General features: G+C 48.4%; 2 protein-coding genes across 4 annotated transcripts in view; one reads left to right on the top strand and one right to left on the bottom strand.

Moving 5' to 3' along the window:
* On the top strand, positions 1-3,247 carry LOC114844425 (V-type proton ATPase subunit d 1-like). Its single transcript, XM_029131787.3, has 8 exons — positions 1-607; positions 1,048-1,219; positions 1,359-1,537; positions 1,621-1,700; positions 1,770-1,847; positions 2,524-2,700; positions 2,807-2,884; positions 3,086-3,247. The coding sequence occupies exons 1-8, from the start codon at positions 487-489 to the stop codon at positions 3,245-3,247; spliced, it is 1,047 nt and encodes a 348-aa protein (XP_028987620.1). The 5' UTR covers positions 1-486.
* LOC114844422 (uncharacterized) overlaps positions 2,870-23,793 on the bottom strand; it is a 24,015-nt gene continuing 3,091 nt past the window's right edge. Inside the window, exons 8-74 of one of the 3 annotated variants that reach the window (XM_029131784.3) lie at positions 23,718-23,793; positions 23,420-23,523; positions 23,093-23,258; positions 22,751-22,930; positions 22,498-22,650; positions 22,192-22,336; positions 21,945-22,103; positions 21,707-21,825; positions 21,421-21,624; positions 20,779-20,937; positions 20,485-20,669; positions 20,229-20,411; positions 20,016-20,107; positions 19,755-19,924; positions 19,460-19,613; positions 19,311-19,387; positions 19,034-19,214; positions 18,770-18,925; positions 18,550-18,683; positions 18,307-18,465; positions 18,044-18,227; positions 17,762-17,973; positions 17,424-17,612; positions 17,193-17,335; positions 16,935-17,094; positions 16,759-16,842; positions 16,371-16,508; positions 16,060-16,176; positions 15,897-15,989; positions 15,585-15,805; positions 15,304-15,497; positions 14,927-15,181; positions 14,620-14,849; positions 14,379-14,543; positions 12,955-14,055; positions 12,353-12,712; positions 11,887-12,237; positions 11,423-11,758; positions 11,214-11,345; positions 10,914-11,066; positions 10,574-10,690; positions 10,328-10,501; positions 10,045-10,249; positions 9,815-9,960; positions 9,627-9,739; positions 9,460-9,541; positions 9,229-9,366; positions 8,995-9,157; positions 8,800-8,915; positions 8,582-8,722; positions 8,378-8,491; positions 8,172-8,285; positions 7,927-8,085; positions 7,575-7,736; positions 7,313-7,475; positions 7,054-7,241; positions 6,879-6,971; positions 6,609-6,813; positions 5,933-6,120; positions 5,417-5,514; positions 5,045-5,229; positions 4,733-4,932; positions 4,495-4,663; positions 4,291-4,400; positions 4,087-4,212; positions 3,786-3,912; positions 2,870-3,667 (exon numbers count right to left, since the gene is read on the bottom strand). The exon at positions 23,718-23,793 is cut by the window's right edge and continues 67 nt beyond it. In XM_029131784.3, the coding sequence (XP_028987617.2) occupies positions 3,657-3,667; positions 3,786-3,912; positions 4,087-4,212; positions 4,291-4,400; positions 4,495-4,663; positions 4,733-4,932; positions 5,045-5,229; positions 5,417-5,514; positions 5,933-6,120; positions 6,609-6,813; positions 6,879-6,971; positions 7,054-7,241; positions 7,313-7,475; positions 7,575-7,736; positions 7,927-8,085; positions 8,172-8,285; positions 8,378-8,491; positions 8,582-8,722; positions 8,800-8,915; positions 8,995-9,157; positions 9,229-9,366; positions 9,460-9,541; positions 9,627-9,739; positions 9,815-9,960; positions 10,045-10,249; positions 10,328-10,501; positions 10,574-10,690; positions 10,914-11,066; positions 11,214-11,345; positions 11,423-11,758; positions 11,887-12,237; positions 12,353-12,712; positions 12,955-14,055; positions 14,379-14,543; positions 14,620-14,849; positions 14,927-15,181; positions 15,304-15,497; positions 15,585-15,805; positions 15,897-15,989; positions 16,060-16,176; positions 16,371-16,508; positions 16,759-16,842; positions 16,935-17,094; positions 17,193-17,335; positions 17,424-17,612; positions 17,762-17,973; positions 18,044-18,227; positions 18,307-18,465; positions 18,550-18,683; positions 18,770-18,925; positions 19,034-19,214; positions 19,311-19,387; positions 19,460-19,613; positions 19,755-19,924; positions 20,016-20,107; positions 20,229-20,411; positions 20,485-20,669; positions 20,779-20,937; positions 21,421-21,624; positions 21,707-21,825; positions 21,945-22,103; positions 22,192-22,336; positions 22,498-22,650; positions 22,751-22,930; positions 23,093-23,258; positions 23,420-23,523; positions 23,718-23,793 (11,581 nt within the window). In that variant the 3' untranslated portion in view covers positions 2,870-3,656. Of the gene's footprint in view, positions 3,668-3,785; positions 3,913-4,086; positions 4,213-4,290; positions 4,401-4,494; positions 4,664-4,732; positions 4,933-5,044; positions 5,230-5,416; positions 5,515-5,932; positions 6,121-6,608; positions 6,814-6,878; positions 6,972-7,053; positions 7,242-7,312; positions 7,476-7,574; positions 7,737-7,926; positions 8,086-8,171; positions 8,286-8,377; positions 8,492-8,581; positions 8,723-8,799; positions 8,916-8,994; positions 9,158-9,228; positions 9,367-9,459; positions 9,542-9,626; positions 9,740-9,814; positions 9,961-10,044; positions 10,250-10,327; positions 10,502-10,573; positions 10,691-10,913; positions 11,067-11,213; positions 11,346-11,422; positions 11,759-11,886; positions 12,238-12,352; positions 12,713-12,954; positions 14,056-14,378; positions 14,544-14,619; positions 14,850-14,926; positions 15,182-15,303; positions 15,498-15,584; positions 15,806-15,896; positions 15,990-16,059; positions 16,177-16,370; positions 16,509-16,758; positions 16,843-16,934; positions 17,095-17,192; positions 17,336-17,423; positions 17,613-17,761; positions 17,974-18,043; positions 18,228-18,306; positions 18,466-18,549; positions 18,684-18,769; positions 18,926-19,033; positions 19,215-19,310; positions 19,388-19,459; positions 19,614-19,754; positions 19,925-20,015; positions 20,108-20,228; positions 20,412-20,484; positions 20,670-20,778; positions 20,938-21,420; positions 21,625-21,706; positions 21,826-21,944; positions 22,104-22,191; positions 22,337-22,497; positions 22,651-22,750; positions 22,931-23,092; positions 23,259-23,419; positions 23,524-23,717 lie in introns of those variants that run through there. The other 2 variants (XM_029131785.3, XM_029131786.3) reach the window with 2 other exon arrangements.

Raw genomic sequence — 23,793 nt, 5'->3', positions numbered from 1 at the left:
GTTTATAGAGATGAACATGTGAATTGTTTAAGACTAAATCATAAAAGGGGAGGAAGTTTGAAATTTTTCTAAAAGGACCTTTACATATGGGGAAGATGTTATTTGCTTCATAAATCACCTGATCTGTCTCCTGACAGTGATTCATCCTCACACATGATAATAATCTTCAGCATATATTAGGATTGATTGGGCAAAACCATTGGGAGTGTTGCATCATGGGAGGGCAGTGAAGCTGCTGGGCTCTTCTTTCATTCAACACAAGCACAATTTAGCAGAAAAACAAACGTCTTCATCTCAGCTCACCGTAATAACTAAGCTACTTGGACGGGAACATTATCAGAGCAGCCGTGGAACTTACTGTGAAACAGGAAGAGGAAAAAAGTGCGTGAATATTAGTCACGGAGGAAATATTGCAGAAGTTCTGATAAAAAAAAAAGACTTAAAGATGCTTTAAGCTGCGTCCGGGCTGACAGCTGGTCAGGCATCATGGAGGAGCTCAGCTTCAACGTGGACCACGGTTATCTGGAGGGTCTGGTCCGGGGCATGAAGGCTGGGATCCTGACCCAGGCCGACTATCAGAACCTGACCCAGTGCGACTCACTCGAGGGTAGGAGCATTTATAACACGCTTCATGTTTGGATGTGGTTTAGTTTCACGTTTCATGTTTATGTGCCTTCGCTGAGGCCTGCAGGGGTTTTAGACCTCCTCTACCTGCGTCTTCATCTGAATCTCATTTATGAAACGTTTCAACTCAGAAGGAGACAGAGGACGGGAAAATCAGGGAAGTTCAAAACAATGTGATGTTTCTGCTCCTTTGAAAGAATCACATTCTGCCAATACTGAGCTCAATGATTCTAGGAAGGTGCATTTCATTGAAATACTAAATTCAAAAATGCATTTCCTGATGTTAATCATCGGCTGAAGGACGTGCAACCAGCGGACCCAGCGGCATAAATAGCCTCCTGTGAATCACACGCGGCCTCATGATTCACGTCCTCCTGATTCGCGAGGGGAGGCGGCGTTTGACACGTCCCCGTCTCCCCTCAGACATGAAGCTGCACCTGCAGAGCACAGACTACGCGAAGCTGCTGTCGTCGTCCGAAGGCGACCTGACTGTGTCACTGGTGGACAGCAAGCTGAGGGACAAGCTGGCCACTGAGTTCAGCTGCCTGCGCTCCAACGCGCTGCCGCCGCTCTCCACCTTCCTCGACTACATGACGTAATTATCTCCCTTTGTTGCTCGTTTCCTGTTGAAGAGCATCCGTGTGCATCAGAGAAACCCTTTGTCATGAGATGAATGGACCGGTAAGAGGTGCACTCGCACACCCCCGTTCACCGTGTTCTCCGCGTTGCCATAGCTACAGCTACATGATCGACAACGTGGTGATGCTGATCACCGGGGCGCTGAAGCAGAGGGACGTGGCGGAGCTGCTGCCGCGCTGTCACCCGCTGGGGGCGTTCGACCAGATGGCTGCCGTGGGCATCGCTCGCACCCCCACGGAACTCTACTCGGCCATACTGGTGGACACGCCGCTAGGTGGGAGGCTGTGAGCCCAGGCCATGACGCAACGCACACTGAGCCCAGGCTGACGGGCTGTTGTCCTCTGTGTGGTGTTGCAGGCCAGTTCTTCCAGGACGCCGTGTCGGAGTCCAACCTGGATGAAATGGAAGCTGAGATCCTGAGGAACAAGCTGTATAAGGTGACGACGCCTGACGCCTGGTGGAATAGATGTTCTCCAGCTATTTCTGATTTTCTGCTGTTTTTGAAGGCATACCTAGAGTCCTTCCACTCCTTCTGCAAGGGCGTTGGTGGCGCTACCATGGAAACCATGTGTCCTGTCCTGGAGGTACCGTCACAGCGTCCATCCGCATCTTCCCTCATGTTTGTTGTTGCTCATGTTTCTGGGTGATTTTGGAGTCGTCCACGTCCACCAGCTCCTCGCTCCGCTGCCTCCTGTCTCTTTAACGCGCACGTGCTCCATCATCTGCCCGGCATTCCCTAACTTTCAGCCCGCTCCCTGCTTCCACTGCCGACCACAGGCAAAGCTGCAAACGTCATAGCCCGTGGAGACTCCTGCCTAATCCCATCTCTCAACCTGTCCATCGCCACTGCAAACAAGAAGGGGCTGAGATGAGAGCCCATCTGTGATGCAAACCATCAAGCAGTCCATACCGCACACGTTGCTGCTGTCATGTCCTCATACATGTCCTGTACCCCCCCTCCCACACACACACACATCACCTCTCTTAGCACCCTGTCATAGGCTTCTATCTGCCAGACGACTCCCTCAGCTCTTCTCCAGGCTGATCCGTCAACATTCTTGAAGTCAACCGTGCTCGTGGTGCTCCGTCCTCGCACAAACCCCAATGTCACGGCCCTCTGCCAGCTCTCCTAAACGTTCCCATGCCTCCGCTGGCGTGCTGACGGGCCGCCTCTTCATCCCCTTTCAGCGCTCTTCCTTATCCCCGCTCTTCCTGCTTCATTACCGCTGACCTCTGCCTCTGCCTGTGTGCACGCTGCAGTTCGAGGCCGACAGACGGGCCTTCATCATCACGGTGAACTCCTTCGGCACCGACCTCAGCGGCGCCGACAGGAGTGCGCTGTATCCGTCTTGTGGCAGACTTTATCCTGAAGGACTGAGTCTGCTGGCCAAGGCGGAGGACCACGAGCAGGTCAAAGCCGTGGCCGACTGCTACGCAGTGAGTAATGATTTGATCTCACAAGACTCCACAATGAGAGTAAACATGTTATTGCCCTTAAATGAAGTCATGCATGTGTTTAACATTAGCCTAAATATTTATGCAGGAGTATAAAATCCTTTTTGAAGAACCAGAGCCAGGAAAAGATTTTAAGACTCTGGAGGACAGATTCTTTGAACAAGAGGTAATTTTTTTTAATGTAATAAGATTCATTAGTCAGTAAGAGTGAACTGCCTCAAGAATAAATGTAACCAGCACAAGATTCCTGCACATTTGTTCACACACTGCAGCTGAAATGTTCAGTCTTTTTCCAAAACATGCTTGATTACAATTGATATCTGAATGTATTATTTATACTTCAAACTACATTTTTGTCTCTTCACAGGTGAAGCTGAACACACTCGCCTTCCTGCAGCAGTTCCACTTCGGAGTGTTTTACTCCTACATCAAGCTGAAGGAGCAGGAGATTCGTAACATCATCTGGATCGCTGAGTGTGTCACACAGAGACAGAAGTCCAAGATTGACCACTACATCCCCATTTTTTAGAGAGCACGCTAGCTACAAAACAAAAGGGCTATAAATGTATTGAACATACATAGAATACAATAAATGCAAAGTATCATAAAAACATTTTTTGTTAATCTCTTCAAGTTCAGTTGTGAGAATTTGGTAGAGATGTCGCACCACAGTCATTCACAGATATCGTCCGTGTTGGTACTACAGACAACAAAGCCCTATGATTAATTATAAACTAGTTACTATAATCAATATGTTCATATTCACAGTATGGGACCAATGCCTGCACTTTTACAGTGGACTGAAGTTTATGTTGCAGAAGATATAAAATATGGTGGTGTACAAAATTCACAAGCAGTGGTATAAGAGTGTAAATGCTTTTGTTTTAGCAGCAGCGGAGGTCAGAATCCATCCATCTTCATCTTTGATTGCATTTTATTTAAACTTTCACTGAAAAAAAACACATTAGAAAACAATATAAATAAAAATTCTGTATAATATTTAAACTGTCTGTTTAAAGTATAAAGACTAAGTAAACTTTGGTGTCTTCGTCAGTGGTTGAACTCACAGCACTGGACGGGGACCTCCAGTGGGACGTAGTTCTGCCGGCACAGGTGGACGAAAGCAGCTGCTAATCTGCAGGGGGCTCTGGAGGAGCTCGGCTCACACACCGACAAGAACTGTCCGGGGTCCACCTGAAGTCATGCACACAAAGCAAGCACATCACATGAACTCACCACAACGGACGGCTTTGTTACACGAGCGCAGACAGCAATGTTTGTTCTGTCGCTGGGAGTCAAATCTATTGAAGTTAAGGTTTTCATCAGCGTGTTTTCCCATAAAACGTGCCCCATCGTCATTTCACTCACCACCCTGAAACAGGAACTCAGAGGGGAATCGGGAGAAGAGAACAGATGTTCACAGTTAAACGGGGATGTGGTGGTTTCGGACGAGCGCTGTGTTGCACGTCTGGGTCCAACACACTCCGGATTCACCTGAAGACACAGACTAGCTGTCAAGAACATCAATGATGCATCATATATGACTGAACGTAGGATGTAGGACTTCCCAACCTGCCAACTGTGGAAAAAACTGTCCAGGTTTTCAGCTCGAGAGCCATCAGGCAAGAGAAAATCGTTCCCTGCTTCGTTGTCATTGGTCCCGAAAAGACCAGTGGACGAGCCTGTGTAGGAAGAAGGACACTCACTGTCTGTGTAACTGTGTGGTAACGTGAGAAGGTGATGTTCAGTCAGAAGGTTCAACAGTAGTTCTCCTACCATGTAACCACCCATCAGTGGTGAAGCTGCACAGCTCAAGTGGCAGGTCACATGACACCGACACTCCACCCTGATTGGACACGTGCACAAAGTTTGCCCCTCGCCTCACGTCCACCCCACTGTCACTGTGGAAGGAATGAGTCACTGTGTTGCTGCAGTTCGTCTTCACCTGTAGAACAGAGAGAGCTTTAAATGCCTGGTTCTTGTTGCTTTGTTTGTCGTTTACATTAGAACATACCTGCCCGCTGCGCTGGATGCTGATGGTGCTGTTGTTCATTTCCACCAGGAGAAGGTTCTGCGAGTCTGACGCGAGCAGCAGCGTGAATGAGGGGTTCGCGTTGACACTTTGGGCCATCACCAGAGGGCACGGGGCCGGGAGCTCAAACAAATGCCCATCAAACGTCACCACGAACTGATCGGCCACCAGCAGAGCTTGGTCTTCAGATGGCAGACACAGATGGAGAAAAGAAAATGAGCAAAAAAAACGATTAGAATTATATCCCACTCATTAAGCTCTCAACAAAGCCATAATCAGGTGTGTTTGTGTTACGTATGAACGGGCCGTCCATGAGCTTCCTCTTGAGGTGGTAAAGCTCGGCCGTGGGTCTGATGGTGGCCACAGTCTGCAGGGGCCTCAGGAGCCACTCCTCTAAAAGGATCTCCACCAGCCCGGCCTCCGACACCCTGGACCACGGAATGGGTGGCAGTGGCACCGACACAGTCACTGAACACTCGCTGCAAAAATGACAGAACTCTGTGTAAAATGTTTGTACAATATAGTGGATTTACTCATATTACTTATAGTAGCTGACATTTTCATTACGCTTGTAGCTCAGTCGGGCTGAATCGCGAAGTTAAGGCACCTGGGTTTGAACTGCAACACATTCCTTCATTTATTGTAGAGCTCAGACGTATTTATTACCTGGGCGAGAGTTTGTAGACGGAGGCCAGTCGCTTCCTGAGTCCTGACAGAGCCGTGGCCAACCTGGCCTCCATCCACTGGTAGCTATGTTGTCCTGCCTGACGTGCACAAAGCAGGTCGAGCACATTAAAGTTCTAATCCTGCATTTTACCGCATGTGGGATGATTCTAAAAGACATCATATTTTAACGTAGCAGATTTGACAGTTTTACAGTAAATTACCAAACCAAAGGTAAGCTTACTGTATTATTACATTTTTAAGCCATGGAACAAGTCCATGTATAACTCAACAAAGGATCGGAAACCTGGAAAGGGCCTTAAATGCCCCGTTAGCGTGGTTTTAAGCGCATTCTACTCCAATATGTGAGGTAAACCAAAGCTTTGTAGCCATAACATTCAAAAACATATAGGAAGAATCATCATGGGTCTCTTCATATGTAGCTAACCACATGCCATCATTGAGGAGCCCGATAGAACTACCGATATAACCATGCTTAAAGTAAATAAGGTTCCTCACCACTTCCACGGCAGCGCTCAGCGTGCCAACGCCGGCCTGGACCAGAGGCTTGAGCTGAGGGTTTCCCAGCAGAGCGGAGACGACCTCCACCAGCATCTCTGTCCACAACGAAAGCGGCTGCTTCCACAGGGCCTCCAGCCTCTGGCCTTTCACGTCCTGGTACACACCTGCCAGAGTGGCCAGGGGTTCTGAGGACACACACACAACAACGCTGCAGGTCAATCTTTTCCAGCACAACTGGCAACCATCACTTGTCCTGCACAGATAAACTGTGGGTAGAGTGAACCCAATTGCACCTTCAGATTATGTAAGACCTATTTGTCCAAGGAGGAGAGTGATGGAGCATCAGATGACCTGACCTCCACAATCGCACTTTCTAAATCCATTTGAGAAGGTGTAAGATGAATTGGAGCCGAGACCAAAAGAAAACAAGCACTCAGCACCTCTGGGATCTGCTTGAAAATGCTTTCCAGGTGGCTGCACTATTAAGCTCACTGAGAGCTGCCATCAAAGCAACATAAAAACATTCTAGGATATTTGACTAAATAACATTGTGTTGTGGGAACATTGTGTTGCTGACCAAATATGAAATTCCATCTTTATCGTAATCTCCAGCACCAAATCTTCCCATTCCCCTTAAGCTGACAAAACTGGTGAGCATCATGTCTGCACTCACTTCTGAGCTCCTGTTGTCCCAGCAGCGAGGCGTTGTGCAGCTGCCTCAGAAAGCGAGGCAGGCTGTCAGTCACAGTGCGACGAAGGAAGCTACTCTGCCAAGGAGCCAACAGGCCTCTGCCTCTCTGCGATAACACAGCCTCGACGCACTGGGAGGCATCAAGAGGCAGAGCGATCAGCTGCTGGAGTACGTCACCATCTGTGGACTAAAGGGAAAATCAAGCACTGAAACAGTCCCTGTGGTAAAAAACAGTGGTTGCACCATGGTTACCTGCACTCTGAATTCTGCGAGCAGACGCTGGACTCTCTTGATTCTCTCCAGCAGCCTCTTCTGCATGTGGGAGATTAAACCGTGAAGCCGCGTCTGTGGAGACAACAAAGCACCACTTCAAATGGTCGGCCTCCAGCGAAACCAAAGCGCAGCTGCTTGTTTTACTGCTCATAACCTCTGCTGAAGTCAGACTCTCCGCACACCCGCTTGCTTTCAGCACCAGCTTCTGCTGCGCTGATCCCACAGACAAGCTGCCCAGAGTTTCAGGTTTGCTGCTGTTGACTTTCTTCTGCACCTCCAGCGCAAATGTGCGATTTGTTCGTGCACATGCTGCTACAGTGAGGACCTCATCAGGCCCTGAATCTGCACATACAGGTATCAGTTATCATTCTTTTATATTATATAGACATTTAAAAATTATATTGTGCATTTACCATTCATATAACCTGCAGTGGCCTGCAGGCACGGTCCCTCTAACATCCCACTCAGCCAGATCTTTTCTCTTTGGTCCAGTGCAGCCTGCACCTGGAGACCAGAGCCCCTGTGCCAGGACAAGGCACTGCCCCCTACCTGCACACTCCAGTTCCCCATCCTAGACTGTCCAGTTTTAAAATATACAATTTTAAAAATGCAATGCTGAAACTCTGCACACGACATAAAAAGGGACTGTTCCTACGTGAGGCACATTTTGTTTACCTCAGAGAACAGAGACATGTTGGTGCACTGGGCAGTAGAGGAGTTGGTGAGGACCAGGGTGAGGCTGCACTGGTTGGGGCGTCCTGTCACAGACAAACGGGACTGTGTGTAAAACAGTTCCCGTCCTGCGTTCACTCTGTGTGATCCTGCCCATGACAGAGTCTGAAAGACGTCCAGAGAGGATTTAAAACACAAAATTAAATCAATAACATCAGATAATAAATCTGGAAGCCCTTTCTCTAGGAACATAATGTGATTTTGGACATTAGGTAGAAATCAAGTCCAAAATGATTGCTCAAACAGAGTAGGAAAAGCAGTAATAAACACATGGTGTGTGGCTGTGGGGTCTTACAGGCTGTGGGGGGCAGAGGCCCAGCTGCACGGTGTGCTCTAAATGATCCCTGAGGTTGGTCTGGACGTTCACCAGCAGTGTGTGTGAAGGACAGGGTGCAGGAGACACTCTGTCCAACTCAACGTCGACCTGGAGGCTGTGCAGCCCTCGTGGGCCCTTCTACAAAAAGCACAGGAGCACAAACTGAAATGATATAAACAAGATCATATGATCAGAGAGGGAATTATAGGTCTTCATTCAGTAACCTGGTACGTCATGCCTTGCGTCACACTCTTGTTCTCCCACGTTAGCGCCGCGTTTTGTGAATACGAGTTGCCCTCCTGACCCACTGACACACAACCTTTAACAAAGGACACCATCTACACACAAAGGGGTGGGGGGGGTATGGATGCATGTGAATCGTGCACAGATAGACGTGTATTTATGAGCAGAGAGGAGAGAACCCACTAACCTGCTGTGTGGAGAACACGGCACATGCCTGCCCCCTGCTGGACGTGTTCCGCCACTGCTGATTAAGACTCAGGGAGATGTTGGTAGGGACCGTACTGTTCCATGATAGACTGGCCTGCGAAAATAGGTCCAAAAGATATAAGCACAATAAAGAGTGTAGTTTAAGTCACTGAGGTGTAATTTTGACAGGAAAAACCCTTTGGACCTGGTGGCTGCTCTGTTTGCCCCTCTTCGAGCTGTGTGCGTCGAAGGACACCTGGCTGAGCGTGGAGGAGAACGGCTGCCTCAGCTCCAGCTTGGTCTCATTCAGATCCTCCGAGTGACTCCATGAGCTGAGGGCACTGACCTGGAGATGAACAGTCAAAGCTCATGAAAACAAGAAAACACATGAAGACCTTCACTTTTTCAGGGTCACAGTCGAACCTGCTCCGGTCGCCCGTGCCTCGTCCAGCCCAGCAGCACAGCGTCCAGTCGGCCTCGCAGCGACCGCTCCAGTGTCACGTCCAAACTGGTCCAGCGAGGAACACACTTGATGTGAACTGAGGTCAAGGGGACACATCGGATGACGGGTGTTGAGATTGTTGTTGTTGCCATGGAAATGAAGATGCTGAGGTTTACCCTTCAGCGTGTGGTTCCCCATCTCCAGTGTTGCAGGAGCGGAGTATATTCCAGACAGGCTGAACTCCTGGTTGCCCCACACAGCCCCATGTTGCACCTGGTAGGTCCAGTCCCTGCCTTCATACACAGTCCTCACTGCGACGTTCCTGGGGAGCGGCTTCAACTGCAGAACAAAACTGCATGCGTGACGCAGGTAAAAAGGAAGTGTGAACAGAACTTTAAACTGGGATTTACCTGTGGGTATGAGTGTTTGAGCTCTACGGCCTGTCTGTATCCACCTCCGATGGCTGCCAGTTCCCCCAGAGCCCACAGGCTCCTCCTGCCTGACGACACCTCCACCAAACCCGTCACACTTGACTGAGTCTGGTTCAGCTACAGGGAGGAAAGGCCCATGCCAACACAGATTCAAAACATTCAGCTATAATATGCGATGACAAATGGTCAGACCTGTGTTGGAGAACCCACCTGAGACCGAACGTTTAGCTGGGAGGGTAAGTAGAGGGAGATCTTAGGGATATTCTGGACTACCTTCACCATCAGGTCCTTACTAATCAAAACAACATCTATCAGATGAAGAAGGCTTGGCTGAGATCCATAAAGAAGTGACAGGTGGAGATCAGTGCTGACTGTACCTATGGGGCAGGTGGTGTCCCTGAATGATAAGAGCAAGTGAGGAGCTGAGTTCAGGGTTTACAGCCATGGAGCACCTCAGCTGTGACTCGGTAAGTCGTCCCCAGGCCTCAACCTGCATTTACAAACAGAGGATCAGAACCAGGGGCGTTCAGGCAGCTTTGGGAGTTAGAGCGGGTGCTATGCTGACCTGCAGGGTAGGGCTAGTCTGCCCCTGCACAGTGTGCCGTAATGTGATTCTGGCATCCTTGGACCCTCCGTGGCCTCCTAAGTCCCCCATCATTCTGACCCTCCAGTCTGGACGGGTAACATCTACTGAAGCACTCCACAGAGGACCTGCACAGACAATCACATTTAAATCATCCAAATAAATGACTTTCAGGATCCGGGTGGAATGGAGGCATCTTAGCACAACCTGACCTTTATACTGAGCAGCCAATGCAGCGTCCAGACTGTCGGGTGCCTGTGTTCGATTGGAGGGTGGTGGCGAGAAGGAGACGTGTACAGCCAGACGTCCATCGGCCGTACTGACGTTGAATCCAGAGGTGAGCAGCTTGTGGCTGTCCACGGTGAGCTGAGCCCTGGACTGAAGCTGAGAAAACACCCCCTGGATGGAACACAGGCCCTGAAATCGCAAGCAAAGCACTTTACAACAAAGAGAGGAGGACGTGCATTGGGGAGAATCAGTTTGTCTGTGCATCACCTCTACTTTGAGAGGCACTCCTCTATCCTGAAGCCACCGCCAGCTGTGCCACATGCCTCCTCGCAGGTCTTTGGTCATGGAGACGGCTCTCATCTTCACTCTCAGTCCGGCCTGTTGACCTCCAAACTGGGACTGCAGGGTCAATGTCTTCCCCTCAGCAGAGCCGAGCTCTACCTGCACACAGCGAGTGAGCAACAGTCAGTCAGCGAGAAGCTGTGGTGACAGATTCATTTTTGAGTTTCTAACCTGGAGGCTGTTGTTTGCAGGGAACCCCACTGTCTTCAGATAACTCACTGTATGTCTGAGATTACCATTCACTCTTATAGTTTTAGATGCCTTTAAGACCGTCAACTCGTGAGTTATCTGAAGGAAAAAAAAACAGGAGGAAGTCAGTGAAAACAGCTGCTACACACATCAAAATCAGAGCAAGCTGTTTAAAAAGCCAGTTATAAAATATTCAAATTCATTATTATGCTCCTGACTTCATTCATGTGTGCTTGTTTGCATTATTTACATTTTTAACATAATTCTGTTGAGCATCATGCAAATGTCATTATAGTAATAGCTATGCTAAAGTGGTTCTTACCATTTGAGCTCCCGCGTTGGCTTTGAATATGTAAAAGTATGAGCCATTACTGTGGCTCCCAGAATTCAGTGTGAGTGCTGTTTTTAGAGGGAGCCCCAGCTTCTTCAGGGGGAGCGCAGAGTGGTTTAGATAAAGCGATGCTTCATGTTGATCCTAAAGCAACAGTAACAACAATTAAAAACTCAAATCTAAAGATTATAATATTAACCTATAATATAATAATATAGAAATTAACTGTATTTAAAGGAAAGGCAAATACTTTAAAGTAGCAATTGTGGAATCACATTCTTTATTCTTTACCTTAGTTTTCTTAAGGGCGACTAAACCTTGTAAACCTGTATCATCTATCGTCATGGCGACCTCAGATATGGCGGATGCTGGGGAGACAAGCAGGGACCCAGAAACCAGCATCCTGCCAGGACTACCCCACTCCTGCACACACACAAGTGGAACAGCTGTAGACTTGATGGAACGCCGTACATTATGTACAGGGGATGTGTCTGCTTCACCTGAATCACAGAGCAGTTGTTGTGATACGCCAGCGACCCCTGCAGGCCCGGCTGTGAAACCAGCGCCCCCCTGGCTCTGATGGCGCATTCGTCCATCTGAACGAGGGCTTCGCTGTCATGCTGCTGTTTTCCCACTCTGCTGGTGACTTTTATTGTGCTGCGTTCAGGTAAACCTCTCAGAGCTGGGAGGTTGTGACTGAACTGACCCTCCACACTCAGCTCTGGCCATGGTCTGGCATTGAGCCTCAGGAAAGCCCTTTTCTCTTGCAGAACAGTCTCCACCTCGGCGATCCATGATCCGTCAGGGTCCTGGGACACTGAGCCATTCAGCTGCGTCTGGTAGAAAAAGAACACTGATGACTATGACTGACAACCAAACACTGTGTAATGTTATTTTATAATTACATTTCAGAACATTAATTCCCAAAAATAGTCTGAGTCTTGGACACAACCAAACTCCCTACCTGTAACAGTGGGCACCTGGACTCCAGAGACCAGAGCCACTTAGTCTGTGTTTTGGACTCCGTGTCTCTGTTGGCTCTAATGTGACACGTTCCAACCTTGACGAACAGGCTGTTAACCTGTGAGGCACCACCAGAAGTGGCCTCTATGTTGAGGACGGGAGGCAGACCGTGTCTCTTCAGCGCAGGGAAGGAGTGGGCGAGGCTCCCGGACAGATGCTGGGGCCTGCAGGACCTGCTTAGATCCAGCGAGAGGCTTCGGTTGTCCGCCCTCAGTGAGGAGGTCAGCATCAGGGAGCAGGGAGCGACCGACAGGAACCCCTGGAGAGTCACAAACACCGGCAGGACTGTTCCCTGTGACACAAACACACAGGAAGACATTTATTATGAAACTAAAGGAGGTTGTGTTAACATGGATGAGACGTCCCACTGCCTCAGGCTTCAGTGCACAGGACAGAGGTTTTCTCACCTGTAGAGCAGGACAGCTGTTGGTCCCAGTGACCGAGTAAGAAGTCTGCTCCCCTTCTGTGTCTTTGTTCTTCACAAATCCACCTTGAATGTAACAGTTCCCCAGCTCCAAGCCAACCCACACACCATGCTGGGTAGAGGCGTTCAGGGAGACCTCGCCACGGGAGGGAAATCCCAGCCTGAGCATTCGGTCTATAGAATTCTGGAGCGATGCTCTGACCGTGAGGCTTGGCTGATGAGCAAGGTGCAGCATGAGACTGGCGTTTTGTTTTCCCTCAGCCTGGAGGACAGTACTGACACTTGTGCTGCTGCCAGAACGGGAGACGGAGATGTCGATTGAGCTCTGAGGGGGCAGGACAGTCTACGGGAAAGAAAAAGAACAATTAGAAGCCAGATTATTCTGTCTGTCTGTCTCTCTCTCTCTCTCACACACACACACACACACACACACACACACACACACACACACACACACACACCGGTAGGTAGATAAATGTTCTGTAATGGAAAGATAAGAGTCATCTCCGAGGTGAAGATGTTTCTACAGCTTTCCTTCTGATGGGAAACAAGTTTCCGATCCCATTTTCTTGTTTCCTCTCTAACCTTCATTAAGTCACATCGCTGCTGGGCGTAAACGCTCCAGCTAGTCCTCCCGTCCTCTGCTCCCGCATGCTGGTTCGTGAGGAGAAGCAGGGAGCACGCGTCGCCTTCCACCTCGAGCTGGACGCGGCTGCCTGTGCTCAACACGCTAACGATGAGCAGCCCTGGTGAAGCAGCCGAGGCCGTGTTTTGGTGAAGTACGACCCTGAACGAATTCGAGCGCTCCCAGGTCACGTCCATCTGTGCGACGCGTGCGTCACACGAGAGTCGAGCGCTTCCAGAGAAGGAGGTACTGAGAAGCTGACCTGAACCCTGGAGCTCCACTCTCTTTGGCATGATGAGGGCAACAGAGGCCCAGTTGTGATGAAGGATCCAACTGACTTCAGCCTTTTGGTCCTTTAGCAGAACAGACAAGAGGCACTGGAGGGAGTCCTGCCCACTCACTAGAGCCAGAGATCCCTTGAGTCCATCTTCCGCTGCTTGTCCGCGTATGGTTAAAACTGTTCTATGCGTCACACCTCCCTGAATGTCTGTAGCCTGCACCCACACCAGTTTCCCCACACCTTTACACTGGACAGAAAGCAACAGACTGGAGATGACCGAGTCCCACATCACGCTGACGTCTGCCCAGATGTGACACAGGCTTTTCAACCTCACCTGACCTTTGACCTCAGCCTTGTGCGCAACGCTGGGGGTCCCATAGTCAAGCAGCCCATGCCAGCCGTACAGCCCAGGCCTCTCCACCCTCAGCCCCACGCTAGAATCCATCTTCCACGGGCCTGCCACCAAACTAACACCCAGGGACTTCCTTTGAGGCCCAGGCCTGAGCAGGAGCCGCAGACCACATTTAGTGGGTATTCCCAAAAGCCTCCGCAGCAGCTCAGAGGAATGAGTGAGGTTGGTTCTGAGCTCAGTGTGGCCGTTCGGGCTGTAACAGCCCTTGGCTTGAGCCCCGAGGCTGACGTAAGCGAGCGATAGCCCGTAGCACAGCCTCCTGTGTGGCCTATGGGAGCGAGACATGCGTACCTCCACAGGATGACCCGACACGTTACCATAGCAACGGGCCGAGAGTCGATCTGCCGTGGCATCCCCTGTGCAGTTCATCTGTAAAAACAAAGACCCCTGTTGGCGAAGTTTATTTTTCAAAGACGAATGTTGGATGAAAGAATGTCTGATGAATCACTGAACGTCCTAATGGTCATTGAGTCATTGAACAGAACCCAGCATGAAGAGAAACGGGGAATAAGGTCTAGGTTGGATCTGACGCCTACAAACACTCCAAACTCTTTGGTTTTCAGATGGAATGAACTAACAATAAATACAAAGAAAAAATGAAGAACTGCTTCATGAAGAACCACTAGGTACAAAGTGTGAAGGTGTCTCTCAGGGATCAGTCGCTGGGTGAATGTACAATATGCAAATATTACCTGTAAAGAGGTGGGTATGAGTCCTTGGAGCAGCTTCATCTGTTGCCATAGTGACATCACCATCAAAGCTGTGCTGTTCTTTGACCCGATACTAAAAAGGACGCTGGCCGTTCTCACATCTTCTATAACAAGGTCCAAACCTGTGTTCAGACCTGCTGCTTCAGACTGATAGTGGAAAGAACACATGAATACGATGAGTGTGTCCTTCACAATGACATGCTCCTCATAGTGCAGTCCTGACCTGGTAGTGTGCTTTGGTTTGGAGGGAGCTTGGCAGGCCTCTATCCAGCAGGACTTTGACTTGGTGCTGCAGGTTGGAGAAACACTCCCATCGTGGCATAAGATGATCTGTCCTGCCTCCAGTAAACTCTGCGGTCAGGTGTTCAGGCCCCGCCTGCAGCTCAGCAGTGACTGACAGTGTATTACTGTCCAGAGTCCACCTCATCTGGGCGCTACTGTTGGCAGGTAACCCTGCATTCATAGACAGAGAGCCTGAGAAAGCTACTTACAGCTTAAATAATTATAAAATCAACTAAGATGAGGACTACCTGTGGCATTCAGCTTCTGGAAGGAGTGAGAGAGTCGGGTGTGGATCTCACCCCGTCCTTGATTCCAATGCTGCCGACTCACATTCACACACAGATTTTCCTCGCCTGACCAAACACACAGCCAATCACGAGCCTCGTGGGACTTTTCTCCCAGCATGCCTTCATCCTCTAGTCTGTCTGGAGTTTCTGCAGGGTCCTCCTGATGTCTCAGCTCCACACAGTACACGGTGTCCATTACTCTAACTCTCAACTGCCCTGCGGCATACAGATACAACGTCATAGCACACAAGATCATATCACACAAAGGCCTTAATCTCATTAAAATCTCATCAGCGTATCTATATTTATAATGAACATTTATAATAATGAACCGCTACCTTCTGTGAGGGTGTCAGACTGTGCCAGCGCCCCATCCAACCCCAGGGCTGCAGGAAGAATAGCAAGGCTGGCCATAGAGTGCCTCAGGTCCCCCGACACAGCCAGCTGAAGACCCCTGGTGTTTTTTAGTGAGCCCTTCATCTGAGCCAGCAGAGCCTTACGTCCCTGTGTATATGAGCCATGCAGAGACACACTGGGAGAGACAAACACATACAAGCACTCCTTATTAGATTCCAAGCGTCTCTCAGCAGACGTGCTATGGTGCGGCGGCTGTGCACACCTGTCTGAGGACATGTTGGCGGCCATGTTTAGATGCAGGTCAGTGGCCACTGGCAGCAAGCTTTGGGACAAGTTCATCTTTATTCCCACGCCTCGGTCCTGGCTGTGGTGGAAGTGGGACATCTGAGCATCCAGCTTCACCCTGTCCTTCCCGTCGGCCCTCACGTGTACGGAGCTGCTGCCTGTACCAGACACTGCGCACAGGCCGGCAGTGGCCTTCACCTTAACGGAGCAAATGGTAGGACAGCTGCTGAAAGCGGTCAGCTTGACCGGACTTGTTGACCTGAATTTGTTAAAAGGTTCATCTTCCCACCTCTAGCGTTTTGGGAAGCTTTGATTTAAAGGGATGCCTGAGGGACGAGTACAGCCCCACTCGGCCTGATGTGCCGTTCAGATGGAGAGAAAGCTACAAGACCAAAAGCGAACCAGTGAGAAAACCAGTAAAACCAGTAAAAACGCAGAGGTTCTGTACTCACTTGGCACTCCTGTCGCTCTATTCTCAGCTTCCCTCTCGTCTGATAATCAAAGTCAGTGTTGTTCTTGGACTTCCAGTGCACGTCTCCCTCCATTAAAGCAGAGGCGGGGAGCTGCAGCTGCAACAGCAATAACAAGTCACAGGCTTCGCTTCTTCTACTGTAAACCACACTGCACACAGGTGGATGGAGGCCTACGTCACTTGTTACACTTGCACCATTAGCACACATCATTGGTATTAGCGCTTTGCAGAAGTATGTAACATTTCCCTCTTGCCTGCTAAGTTAAACTTTTCCTTTAGAGGCCAGTTTACCTGGAGTTGGTGGGTGAAATTGGCTTTAACCTTCACTGATTGGTGACTTGACTGCGAAGGATTGAGCTGAACCTGTCCGAAGAACGTCAGTCTGTCCTTGCTGCCGACCCGTAACCTTCCTTGCATGTCTTTCTGGGTCTGAAGAGAATTGTACCACAATACAAGGTACATGAGTTTTTATTATTACTATTGCTGAATATCCACAGTGACATCATGAATCTCTCCAAAGCACACACACAGTCTGATCATATTTGAATCTTCTGGAACTTTTGCAACAAGCAGAAAAAAGTCTAATCGTGAAATACTTGTATATAGTCTATTTTTGAGATGAGCCGTTAAACTAGGTAAAAAACCTTTTGTTGTTGGTTTGAGTGCTGTGAATTTTCACCTGGTTGCTGGACACAGTCACACACATTTCTGAGTCCGATGGAACAGTGTCAGAGTTGAAAGGATGGACCAGAGCAGAACAAATCTATAGGCAGAGTCAAAAAAGTCAATCAAGAGAGCATTTAACCGGTACATTGCATGCACGATGACTTCTACATGAACCTGCACTGCACTTACAAAAGGACTGTGTGGTCGGTAGCCGAGGGTGAGCGTGTGGATGACCTCTCTGCTGTCACTGAAAATACCTTTGGACTCTAGGACGTAGAGGCCTTTTAGGAGGTCGACGGTGAACGTTTCCCTGAGGAGCAGGTTCTGGGGAAAGGTGTGGAAGGGCTGTCTGTGCAAGATGGTTTGGGGTTAAACATCAGCAAGTTTATTTTTGTATGAAACCGTCATCAGCCAGAATCACACCGTTCAGTGGATCGTGGCACAGACCTAAGCTTCAGCACTGCGGTTTTCTGATACATCTTCTTGTCCTTCCTCAGCTCCTGCACTGCCCCTTCAAAGTCCAGCTCTGCGGGAGAACTCTTGGGCTTCGAGAGCGTCGCCTTCAGTGTCACTTGCCTCTTTTTCAAATTCTTAAGCATGTCAAAAAAACAAGTCATTGATTCCATCACACGGGTACAAAACAACAAAAGCACTTATCAATAAAAAAGACACGCCCACCTTATCTACGTTGCTCAGAGCAGCAGCAATGCTGATGTTATGCTTGCCCAGGGAGGAGGACATTTGCAGGGTGTGGCTGGATTTGGAGGCCTCCAGGGAGATGTCTCCTCTCAAGGGAGGAGTCCACAATGAACTCAGCGAGCAGGAGACCTTCACACTCCACTTCCCCACCATGCACCACCCTCCGGTCTGGGGAGGAGAGAAGGAGCTGGTCAGATGGTACTGCTGTATTTTTCTTAGACGTCCCGTCATTTTAAATTGATGAATCTATTAAATAAAATGTAATAAAACTAGAAGTCCCCTGGATCCCTGTGTTATCTAGATCAGCCTCTCTTTACTTGAACGTAGGTGGCAGCTGGTGTGTAGAGCTCCAGACGGGCCTCCCTCTCCCTGCCCCTGTCCCTGTAGAAACCCTCCAGGACGAGGTTACGGATCGTCAGCCACTTGCTGGCTGTCAGCTCTGAAGTGAGCTGGAGCGTGTGCTGCTGGAGCTGGTTTAGCTTGTGTGTGGTGTAGATGTACAGCCACGGTGTGTCCATGTTAAACGTGCCTGAATAATAATAAGAGAGAGAAATTAAATACATCGCACTAGTAAATCTGGGTGAAAGCACCATATTTACCTTCCCATTTCCTCTGCAGGGGATCTATGAGATTGCTCTTCCAGTGTAAACCAGCAACTAGTGGCATCTGGTTGTTGTAGTTGATTTTGAGGTGAGTGCTGCTCTCAGACCCAAACTGCCTCAGGTGAGAGTGTAGCAGCTGGGTCCTGTAGTTTAGATTCTTCTCTGGCATTTGGAGACTGAACTGTTACAATGGAAAAGGGATAACGTTATGACAAGCTGCAGCAACCTACTCAAAGAGGTCACGAAGCTGTAAGATTTACCTCCAGTGCGTAGCTGGTGTGATTTGGTGTGGATTGGTTCCTGAGGGACTGACTCAGTTGCAGTTTGCATTTGTTGTTTATCTCGTCCCAGTGTTCACCGTAGCTCAACTCCAGAGATGATTTAACATGCCTGGGGCTTTCTTCGTGCCTCAGGTGCATCTAAAGAGAACAAACGGTAGAGACAAACCACTTTATTACAATAATTTACTCACAGGAACTCAAATAAAGGATCTTGGAAGTTACCTTGTGGTTGATGGGAGCAGTGTTGGAACAGTAGAATTCATGATCTGCTCTCATAATGTAAGTCCGGTTGGCGTCCCTCTCGCTCCTCATTCGCTGGGACGTGTAGCACTCATGCCGCAGGTGTCGAGCATCACCTGCAGGAGGGTGAAGAGGAGATGCATCCTAATCTAACAGCATAGGTTTGTGTTGTGGAGCTGTGCGCTACATGTGTTTCACTCACCTCCCAGGCCGTATTTGAGCCTCAGCGCAGAGCTCCACACTGAGCCCTTGTGCTCCATCAGGCCCAGCATCCGGCTGCCGAGCACGCCGGGTAACAGGGTCTCGGCCTCCAAGGAGTACTGTCTGCTGCTGCTGTCACGTCTGCGCTCCAGGGCCACTGATGTGGGAAAGAGGGAATATTACAAAATAACAAGTGCAGTACAAATGCAAAACGAAAGCTTTTAGAAAATGAGAAACAGACTTTTTGGCTGCGATGGTTGATTACCTGACAGGGACATCGTATCTCGGAACACGTTCTTGACAGTGGCAGAGAAGCTGGTCTTCCTGCCCAGTTCGCGAGTAACGTTAGCAGAGAGGATCATGGGATGTCTGTCAGCAGCCATTTTGGCTTCGAGGTGGTAGCGTGTCCTGTGGTCTGACAACAGCATCTGAGCGTCAACCAAACCCTGATATTGGACAATAAAATTAGGAATTTTCACAACTGTGAACAACAAGAGTTACATTAAATCAAAAAATAAAAAATAAAACAGTATATTACTTACCATAATATAGTAGGAGACGCCATCAATTATCAACTCCAATTTCCCAGACTTTATTTTCCCCTCTTGTTCCATTTGCCCTGAGAAAACAACGCACTGTCAACATTTAAAGCAAACATAAAGGTATTTGTGATGACGTTCATGGGACCGACCCTGTATGTGGATGGTTTTCAGAGGATGGGCCATCCTCAGCAGAAGTCTGTGAGGGCTGAAGGCCAGGTCCAGGGACATGTCCCTGGAGATAGAAGACTGAGGAGTGGCCAGAAGGAGGTGGATGGAGACCTCTCTGGGGAACCAGGTGCCTCTCTGAAACGAAGGGAGGGACAGCTTTGGATGTAACACAGTGTTCTCATAATGTTCTTTAGACCGTGTCGTGGTCATTGTGCACAGAAACACCACCCCCCATTGGAAAACAAAGAAAATGTGTTGATTTTCATGTTTCCCAACCTGTGGCAGTAGCGAGTAGGCAGCCTCCAGCAGGTAATAACGGAGGCCTCTGTCCAGCTTCAGCAGCCTGAGGGAGAAATGGACTGGTCCCGGAGGGGGAAGCAAAACACCAGTAGAAAGTGACGGGTACGAGGAATTGGAGCATAGCTGCCAGCCAACCATCTTAGACCCTGTAGGGAAGCAGAGAATATGGCGTGCGTATAACCCTGTTATACACAAATACAACAGACAACTCACCACACATCATGCATTAGGACTTACACGCCTTCGGTGTGCAGGTGGTCTTCTCAACACGGTACTTTGGCCCCTTTATTTCCTCCCTGTGATCTCCACTGAGCTGAAACACGTGGGAGCTGGGAGCACAAACATTTCGGCAAATACTAGATCAAAAACGTTCAAAAGCGAGTGTATGTTGGGTCACAGATTCATGTCCACCACAAATGATTTATTTGTATCTGCAAAGCAATAAATTACCTGAGAGAAATGACGTCCATCACGTCCTCAGGCGTGTTGAGCATGACCCTGGCATCTCTCCCCTCCTGCAGCTGAACGCTGCCGTCCAGACTGGTGGAGCTCCTCAGCTCTGACACCCAGTCCAGCGCAGCCTGACCCAAAGCACCGTCAACCCCCATCCTGACTGACAGGCCCACATAAACCCTGACAACAAACACAGAGTTGTTACAACATGTTTAGCTGATTGTGTCATATGTAATTGATAAAATGTGTGTACGTGGGTTTGACGTGTCCAGTCAAGGAGAAGTGAGACGTATCCCGATAGTTGACGTTGCCCTTCAGACGCAGTGAGACGAGAGAGGTCATGTTGATGCCCATTTTGATGGGCAAACCAGACAGGGATGGTAAAATCAGCTGGTCTGACATCGGCACGGCCCTGTGGTTCAGCTGAACCTCATGACCCTGAGGGAAAGAAAGGGAAGTGAACAGAGTGAGACCCTGAAGTCACACAGACAGACAGACAGACAGACATACAGACAGACAGGCATCTCCTTGACAACCGCCGTCGTACCTTGAGCAGTTTGACAGCCAGCCCTGCCATGCTCAGCGACAGCTGGTCGATTTGCCTGTGGAGATCTTCACACGTAAATGTGCTGAGCTCATTTCCAAACACCTTGACGGCAACCCAACATCTGGGACTGTTCTCCTCGGTTCTCCTCCTCCCAGACAACTGGAGAATCCAAACCATGTCTTAAAAGTCAACTTCAGTACACACTATCGACATTTAACTGTCATTTTAAAAAGTAATAGTCTGTAGTGTGTTTACAAATACTTTTGTCTGTTTCCCCATCACGGCCTCCGGCACAGTTCCTGGATACTAACTTTCAAGGTAAGTGAAAACATTTGTGGCTCTTTATGTCTGTAATTTTCAAAGAAAGATTCCTGGAAAGTACCACTTACGTGTTAATTATAAGAAAACAGAGTAACTGTGCTTTCTCGTTATCTACTGGAAGCTTTACTTTCCATAAACATCAAAATATTATTATTTTTTTGAATGCATTACGGCTTTTTAAAAGGGAGAAAAAAGCTTTGACAGTTTGTAGCCTATTATTATTTAACCTACAATGTGAGACGGTATATTGTATTTCATCCTCAGGTTCAGTCACTTTGCTTCTAAACCTGCTCCCCTATGTAAAAATCCCACTGAGCTCACCATGGCTTTAGCCTGGGTTATAAAACTGTTAGTGCTGGAGGAACATGTTTCTTTTCCTTTTCTATTGTCATCATCAGTTCTTCTTCTTGTCCTCCTCGCCTCCTTCTCATGCTTTTGATTGGCAGATTCTTCATCAGAGTCGGGAGTCTGGTGGCCAAAAATGTTCTTCATAAGCGATTCAGCGTTTTCCACGTGAAGGTCCACCTGAGTTGAGAAGATGCAACCATTCAATATAATTTCCCCACGGATCCTTTCAGATGTAAACTCTAATAGAAATCACCCTCACTTCCAAGAGGTTATGGGCTCTACCATAAAAATACAGTGTGAGGTTGGCGGAAGCAGATCTCGGTAGAAACGATTTGGAGGAAAAAATTAAAGATGTTTCCAAGTTAATGATTCCCATTCCTGAAACAAACAGAACACTGCATCATTAGCTTTATTTGTGTCATCAGTAATATTATAAATCTTTTTTTACTTTACTAGTCTGGAATAATAAATGATTGTAAGCATAAATCCATTGTTACCTGTCGCAAATGTGTAGTCAGAATAGGACGAATACTTTAAAAATTCAGCTTCAAAGTCTCTGCTGATAATATCGTCAGGCAGTGACTCAATCAGTGACTGTTTCATGGGATCCTCACTTCTTAAGATATTCTTCAGGTGATTCCACACATAAGAGCCCACTAGAAAAAAGGAAGAGCAAAAGTTCCTAATACCATCAGAGACACATTAATCCACTTTAAGACTGAGGTACAAGCATAAACCACCAACCTTGGCTGGACGTCTCATTCCTCAGAGTTATTCTCACCACTGTGAATATGTTCTGGTCAGGGCAGCGCATGAGCTGCTGGTATGCGGCGATTCTGACCTCAGGATCCTCCTGGGATGAGCGGTACAGCTGCAACAGCACAGACCGCTGAGGGGAAGGAAGCGGCTGTCAGTCACTGGTGTCTGGTGTCTCATTGTGAGTTAATTAGAACATCATTCACACATTTAGCTTTTAGGATAAAAAAAGTCTATAGGTCATTGCGGTGTCATTACTGCAAATGTTTGATTCACTATTCGGTACAGACTAACATCAGCTGAGCAGGGGAAGCGTCTGAAGGCCTGGACAGCAGCGAGTCTCAGCTGCAGTGTGGTGGAGTGGCCGAGGACACAGCGGTTTAAGAGAGGAATGAAGGTCTGAGCAGACAGGCCGGCATTTCCCACTGATTTCAGCCCATACAGCACCTATCAGAAGACATGCACAATTAACCCTGGCCAATATATGCATGTGCTATATGGTGATTATACCATTAAACCATCACTGTCACCAGTGTCAACACTTTACCTCAGTCAATCGAGCAGGTTTTTCGCAGCCTTCCTTCAGGGTTTCCCATAAAGTCTTCAGGAAAGTCTGCACATGAGGAAGTTTATCGCAGGGAGTTTGGGATCTTTGGCAGACTTGATAGACCAAAGATGATCCAGCCAACAGGGCCTTGGTCTGCAGCTCAGGCACCTCCAGTAAGGCCTAGCATAAAAAAATTAAAAGTGCTTCAACACTCAACACACACTTAAATAGCTGCTGTACACATTCAAGAGTTCTTCAAGAGGCTAATTTATATATAAGCACAGGACAGATGATAGGTGGATTCAAGTAATGATTCGTGCCACAGCGGCTAAATGTTCCTACGTTGATAGAGTCGATGATCTGTGGGGATGGATGTGGGGCGAGGGCTATGGTGGTGAGGAAAGATCGAGCCTGCTCCTCCTCCACCTCTTTGTTCCTGATCAGGTCCGTCAGCAGCACAAGGCAGTTCTCGGACCCGCACACCGGTAATGCGTCTAACAATGGCTGCCTGTACAAACAGTTCAATAGTGCGATACTACAGTAAAGCAGAGGGGATTTTATGTAAAACCTAAATTTATTACACATTACAAGTAAAGTGTGGAAATGTGACTTATGGTGACTAATGGACAAACTAATAGAAAGTGTAAGGAATGGCCAAAAGACACAGACCAGTCATTGCGACACTTGAAAGACACTTCTTGCCAAAGCATCTTCAGTTGAGAAAGAGTCAGATCTCTCAGCTGGAACGTTAGTTGAAGGAACTCTTGTGACGTCTAGAAGCAAAAACACACAAACATATGTTATGTTCTGTGTAAAGAGATGAAGACGTATTCAAATGAGCTCAGCGGAAAGTCAAGTCTGACCCACAAGAACACGAACATGCCACAAACTGGGGTCCGTGAAGCCGTTTCAGAGCCAATCACGCAACAATACATCTAACTATAAGCTTATTGTAGAGGAGACGTACCCGCTGAAGGTCCGACGTGGTGCTGCACAGCCTCCTCACAGTCTGACTTGCTTGCAAAGGTGTTGAATTTCTGAAT

Source organism: Betta splendens, chromosome 17, assembly GCF_900634795.4.
Source record: "Betta splendens chromosome 17, fBetSpl5.4, whole genome shotgun sequence".
NCBI lineage: Eukaryota > Metazoa > Chordata > Actinopteri > Anabantiformes > Osphronemidae > Betta > Betta splendens.
The sequence above is the reverse complement of the archived record's forward strand: the minus strand, read 5'-3'. Positions and strand labels throughout refer to the sequence as shown.

Bases quoted from the DNA above. Each gene is read 5' to 3' on its own strand.
- LOC114844425 (XM_029131787.3), top strand. From the start codon at position 487: ATGGAGGAGCTCAGCTTCAACGTGGACCACGGTTATCTGGAGGGTCTG. The intron at 1,848-2,523 runs GTACCGTCACAG...TGCACGCTGCAG, and splicing joins CCATGTGTCCTGTCCTGGAG to TTCGAGGCCGACAGACGGGC. The intron at 2,701-2,806 runs GTGAGTAATGAT...ATATTTATGCAG, and splicing joins CCGTGGCCGACTGCTACGCA to GAGTATAAAATCCTTTTTGA.